At 40.9% G+C, this 6711-nt stretch overlaps 1 protein-coding gene across 5 annotated transcripts in view; it reads right to left on the bottom strand.

Annotated features, from left to right (window-relative positions):
- Positions 1–232: 232 nt before the first annotated feature.
- ABI1 (abl-interactor 1) overlaps positions 233–6711 on the bottom strand; it is a 30165-nt gene continuing 23686 nt past the window's right edge. For all 5 annotated transcript variants that reach the window (XM_009890565.1, XM_009890563.1, XM_009890567.1 and 2 more), the window contains 2 exons: positions 2858–3043; positions 233–1122 (listed from right to left, as the gene is read on the bottom strand). In XM_009890565.1, the coding sequence (XP_009888867.1) occupies positions 947–1122; positions 2858–3043 (362 nt within the window). In that variant the 3' untranslated portion in view covers positions 233–946. The remainder of the gene's footprint in view (positions 1123–2857; positions 3044–6711) is intronic.

A 6711-nucleotide genomic window follows, 5' to 3' on the forward strand; every position in this document is an offset into this window, starting at 1 on the left:
GATTCAATCGAGAACCCTGGCTAAGATTAATTTTGGAAGAAAAGAACTTTTAAGAGTATGTATAAATGTGTAATTCAGGTTTCATATCTAATTTATTTGCCCTCTGTCAGTGATAAAGTCACGTTACAAACATTTGCTTTTTTGTACATTGCCTGGGATAACACAGCCATGATTTTGCTACGTTAGCATTCTAAACTTTGCCAAGCCAACCAACAAAGTAATGGACAAGACCTTTGGTTCACTTATATATTTATGAATGGAAAAAAGTCATAATGTAAATTTACTCATTAAAAAAACTTGGGTACAAATTACACATACATAAGACCACCCATTTTTTGATTCACATGGACACCTTAGACCCAAACAACTCATTGTAATAGACTTTAGTGAGAATACTCCAGGTAAAGATTACAACAATTGGAAGCATCTTGGATTTTTAAAAAAGTATATTTCAATACATAAGTTTGTATGCATGCTTTAAACAAATATAGTTCAAGAATGAGCAAAGAGTCTAAACAAAAAGTAATATGACCAGCACTAACATTAAACTTCTCATCCAGATTTTAATATGTTAGTCTAACGTAGTGTTAGTTACCATGCTGTACTGAAAAATGTAATGGCACAATCTGATCATGGTTCATTAAATATTATACCCTACTTCCCCAGAATATTTAGGCTGGTCATAAAATTAACAATGCATAAGTAAATAAGTATAACCAGTTATAGACAGTTGCTTGTTTTACAAATTGCCATCAGGTAAGACACACTGTCTCCAGAGACTTAGAGAGATGGACATTCAATCATACCATTAAAACAGTATGGCCTGAAGAAATGGGCACATTTTTTTTGAAAGTATATTAAGACAATTCTGTTAGCTTTTAGTTACCCCTTGTAAATAATCATGGTATGACTGAATACAAGACCCAGCTTGGAAAAGCAAAGGATTTTAATCGGCATAGTGCATGATTGATTCAACATAATTCCCAGGAAACAAGCCAGTTACTCGATTGCAAACTCCTTCATACCAGCCATCATCGTTCTTCTTTATCACATAAATGATTGCACCCTCCATAAACGACAGCTCATCGTCTTTGTCCTTTGTATAGTCATATATAGCAACAACTGTGGATTGAACAGGAACACGTTTAGCGTTTTATTAATAGCACCAGTATTAAGTACAATTGAAGTACAATTATTTTTTAAAAGACTAGTTTGCTATCCTGGGATTTTCCATAATGAAGTCTCATGCCTTCCCTGTTGAACATTAAGTCCAGAAAATGAAATTTCACTTTTCTTGCAACATTAGCTACTGGTAAGAAGTGGGTGGTGACTATGCTGAATGCTCAGTTAAACTATTGATGGAGAGGTACAGTGACTGTGAGACAGTAAAGCAGAGCATATGGACACCTAAAAGCTAAGCTATGAAATAACTGAATCTATGAGTGTGGCAGTCATTTGTGGTCAGATTAGCTCAAAAGCATATAGAACCCTGTACAGGCATCTCTTGATTAGAGAAAGCCTAAAAATAAAAAAAATTTAAAAATCATTCTGTGGAAATGGACCAATAGAAAAATATTCTGTAGTATGGCCCTCGCAGCTATATAGCATGTACTTCAGTGTATGATTGTGTAAACATAGCTGCTTAAAGCCACTGTACACAAATGCATGGTCTTTGCTACAGAGCTTCTATGTCATACGATGTTTTGGAATTACTTTGCAAGGAGCTGCAATGAGTGCAAGTATAAAAATTACTGTAGGAAAAAGCAGAAGCGAATTTACAGCAATATCAGCTATTTTTCAGTATCTGCTTGGTGGATACATTACTCTCACCAACCTCCAGTTCACTGCATGCAATTAACAAAGCAGGGATCTCCCTAAGGAAAGTAAATGTTGCCAACAATAATACTGGAATTAAAAACTGCCACTATGAATACACAAACTTTGGATATCACAGCCTTACCCTTCAAAACTGTTAACAGGGATTTATGCAATTGATCAGTTCTATGAATTTCAAGAAGCTCCTAATTAACATATATATATTCTCAGAAATCTGACATCTTAGTGCCTAGCAAATAACAATGCTGTGTATCAGTTCTTTTCATCTCAAGGGTACATCCTGCACACAGTCCAGCTAGGAGTGAAGATGGAACACAGCAGTTCTGCCAAGACAGGTGCCACAGGTACCCTACCCCATTCCATACACACTTCAGTACCAGCCAGATCACAAGAAAACTTGCAACATCGCTGTTGACAAAATGGTCATTGTCAGAACACAGACAACTCTACAGGCAGGAAATTAGCATTTCGGCTATTCATGGGAAGAGACTTTTACTATATGAGTTCATACCTAAGCACAGTTTATAGTCTGCCGATCTAGAGTCGCTGATAAGTCTCCAAGGAAGCCTCACTACATTTTATATTTGAAAGTTTAATGATCCACTGTAGCTATCTAGTTCGGTGGGATAAATAAAGCTTGGACTTTCTGGCCTTTTTGCAACACTATTTCTAGATGATTGCCCAGCAATCCTGAGGTAGCTACACAGTCCAGCAGCCCAGCAAAGACAAAAGCCATCAGATTTACATCTGCTTCTCATAATGAAAGATTTTTTTTTTTATCCATTCTAGAATGCTTGAAGGTATTTCATAATCCTTCCAAAGAAGGATTATATTTTATCACATTAGGTGCCACAGACAAACTAAGGAAAGAATGGTTTGAGTTCTGACTTAGCGGGGACAATGATTGTTTTCATCAGACCCAAGCTAAGTCCTTCATTCCCTTCAGCTACCACTAATCCTCTGAAACTGCAGTAACATCCTCTGATACTGCAGTAACACACAATTGCAACACGTCTCTTACCTTTCTCTATATAGTTTTTAGGTGCCCAAGCAGGATCTCCATCTGCATAGGGATCACTGTACTGCACAACAGCAGCCTCCTCATCCTCATAATCCACGGGGGGTGGGGGTGGAGGAGGAGGAGAGTCATCAAACATCGGCATCTCATCGGGAGGCGGTGGGGGGGGAGGAGTCGGGCTATCAGCAACTAGAAACATTTGGAGATTATTTTTTTTCTTAAATCAAAACAGGGTGGAGATGCAAACAAACCTGAGGCTGTACACTGTAAATAAAAGGGGTGGGGGGACAACACACATAGCATGCACTATAATACCATGCACTGATTAGAAACAGAGGCTTTGTATTAACAGCTACAACATACAACTACATTTTTTTATTAGTGGTCAAATCTATGTATAAATGCTACTAGACTCAAAGCACATGCTGCAGGGCATAAGCTGAACACCAGCAGAGAGGAAAGCTTCCTGCTCCGACGTCCATGCGCTGAGGGCTAGCTGCAGCGGTTAGCTATGGGAGGACTCCGAGTGGCACCCTCTGAGCCAGGCAGCAACAGGCCTCTGGACTGGACCAGCGGCTTGATTATTTTTTAACAAATCCTCTGTCTATAACAATCACTTTAATTTCTAAACACTGCTTCCTTGGATTCCTTCTCTCTACCATTAAGGGGACAAAAAGGTCTGGTGTGGCTCATAAAAAAGGGAAGAGACTAACGTTTAAGATTTAACCAGGTAAGAGAAAGCCAAGCAATCCTTCTGCTGAAGAAAAGCTTTGTACAGATCCTTATCTTGCAGACTAGCTTGTGGTGTGTGCACACATCCAGGATTCCATTAATAAATGGAAGACTACAACAGGCAGCTGTTGCTCTTGGGGAAAAAGTGCTCAAGGAATTAAGTGTATAATCCAAAATGTCAAATCCCTGCCCTGAGATTCTCCAATCAGCACAATTACAAGTTGCTTTGGGAAAGGGAAAAAGAGAAAGGCATTATGGTACAAATCACTCTTAAAATCAGTTCATCAAATTAGTTACAGTAACAGTTCACAGCAGCTGGCAGCAAAGGAGAGAGAGAGAGAACGCTCAGATGCAATACATCAAGCCATTTATCCTATTCCTTGGGAACTGTTGTCCACTACATGTGGACCTAGGTGTAAGCACTATGAAGCCAGAAGTTACTGAAAGGAAGCTGCTGTCACTAAACTCAACTTTGTTATATAGCAATATGGATTTAATTACAGGAGATTTGGGAGTCTGCACATTGAAAACAGGCTAAAACCCACTGCTCTAGAAAGGGTTTGACTGGAAGGAGCCATCAGGCTGGGCACCTGTTCCAAAACCTGTAGCTCCGGCACTACACTGATTTTGAGAAGAAAGTCAAGCTCCAGGGCAAGGAATGAACACCACTGAGTGAAGCTTTAGTTACTGGTAGTTACAATGGCATTGGAGATTAGAAATAGGGTTTCTGTTTGCTTTAATGCTCTTTACTTTCACCTGGCCACTACTCCAGCAGTGACTAACCTTTGCTCTTCAGCCACGTGCCCCTGGCAAGGGGCTTGAGCATAGCTTCCACGTCCTAGCTGGGTCAGACCAGCTGTGCTGGTATAGGGGAAGCCAAATCTGCTGCAAGGGGCAGAAGGCAGCAGGAGCTGCTAGGGCAGAGGCTGCCCTGGCACCCAGCCTGCTCGCTACCCCTTGAAGAGCTAATCCTACTCTTCACCTGCAAGCCCAGCTCCTCTTCAGCTTGACCAGCTGAGCTGTATACTCCACAGCTCTCTCCATCAGTAAGACTGGCTGACACTATATTAGTGATTCCCCCCCCTATAGAGAAGCCCATTTATGTCAGTTGGAGACAGACTAACAAAGTCTTTGGCCAAGTGAACGCTACATCTTGCCCATGATACTGAATAGCACTCACAGGCAGGCTTCATTAATCCGCTACAGACACATGACAACAGTTTATGAATTGATTGGGTTTGTGCGGTAGTTTCAGCACATCTTTCACAAAATGTATTTCTCCCCTTAATTTCCATCTGCAGCCGGAAAAAAAAAAAACAACCCAGTATTGAAACAACCATCCTTTGAGATCTTGAGGAATCCTTACCTTAAGAAATGCAAAAAGTTGTATTTATTCAACAATGAAGTTGCTTATTTGAAAAGAAGAAAAGAGGGCAGGAAATGCAGGTGTGAAAGCACCAACACATACCCTAACTGAGATGCAGTGCAGAAACTGCATGCTTTATGGGAAACATTTACAACAATTCAAGTTCACATTTAAACAAGGGGAGAGAATGAAACAGAAAATCACACGAGTGCCAACCCCATCGAAGTATCCCCCCGCCTCTTGGATTTTAACCTAGACTTTTCCTGGTTCTGAACTTAAATATGCAGACTCTAGAACAGCATTACTTTTCTGAGGGGAGGGGAAAAGAAAGCATACAGAAAACCACACTAAATGAGAAAGGGTAAAAGGGCCAGTATTTATACAGCTCCAAACTGAGACATCTTCTCTTGTATGTATTCACATCCCTGTTCTTTAAATGGGTCCAGCAGACTCCTTTTGAAAGGACTGGGTGTGACAGTACAGCAATTTACATCCAATCAGTTGTCCCTGGGCACTGGGCACACTGGAAAACCCCTATGAAGGAGATACTCACAGTTTGGGCACAGGGCGCAGGAAAAATGAATAGGCATTGCATAGTTTCTAAGCCCTCTGTCCTTGTCCTCTGAAAGAAGTCCACAGAGCAGAGGATGTTGCTTTCCAAACCCACAGATCTTTACGATAACGAAAAGACAAGCCTACCTGCATGTCTCTCCCTAACTCCACTCCCCTGTAGACTTCTTGCAGAAAATGAGGCAGATAAAAGTCTAGCACACAATGATAAAACTCAACAACAGCCTCTACAGCCAGTTTTGCTGAGCGTATGCGCAGACTGCCACACGCACCCCTGCCTCCAAAATGAGACAGCAGCAGCTCAAAGCCATACTCGTTATATAACTTCCAACCCAAGGGACTGTTAAAAGAAAGAAAATAAAAAGAACAATTCCTAAGACCAGATTTCAAGCTTCAGCTATTTTTGCTGCAATCTCATTCACAAGTCAGCTTGCATTTTGTTGTTGCACACACAAATAAGTCTGTCCCTTTCACCTCCGCTCTCCCAAGGGCTGTGTTATCTCCAGGAGGACAATACTTGGAACAATTCAGAAGCAGGTGTCAACTTTCTCAAGTTTATCTGCAAGTGAAGACATTCTGTAACCTTCATCTTCAGTAAGTTCACCTCTACACTTTGAATTTTGGAAAGGTTCATCAACACAATTTTGTGGCATGCTATTCTACATCAACACGATTCTTACTATTTACCTAGCACAACATCAAAATACCTTCTTTTGGAATGAGAACCAGAGAGATGCCCCCTTTCTCCAGGGGAATGCTCAGAACATGACCACTGAAAAGCTCTCATGGGAAGCTGAACAACAGCACTACTCGGATCTGGGGGCCCCTAAATGTGTGCTGGAGCTACATAGCTACTATGTAGTAGTAATCCCTGAGATCCTAGCAAACTTCACTGTGGCTCCCAAACACTTTAAAAACTTTTTATACTTACTTCATGCCCTATATACATTGCATTCATTTTGTTGTTTTCAGAACTGCAACATACTCCTACAGCAAAGATGTCCCCAGATCAGGAACATGACTTTACACCTGCACTAGCATTTGGGACAGTAACACTCACCTGAAATGAATCAAGCAGTAATGGTAAAAGCTGAGTTACTAGTATGAACCACTTTGCAGCACAGATCATAGCCAGGGAGCATCTTTCTCGCAAACCTAACAAGCAGAGCTGTGCTGCAGGAAGCTCAGC

Source organism: Charadrius vociferus, unplaced genomic scaffold (assembly GCF_000708025.1).
Source record: "Charadrius vociferus isolate BGI_N301 unplaced genomic scaffold, ASM70802v2 scaffold1038, whole genome shotgun sequence".
Taxonomy (NCBI): domain Eukaryota; kingdom Metazoa; phylum Chordata; class Aves; order Charadriiformes; family Charadriidae; genus Charadrius; species Charadrius vociferus.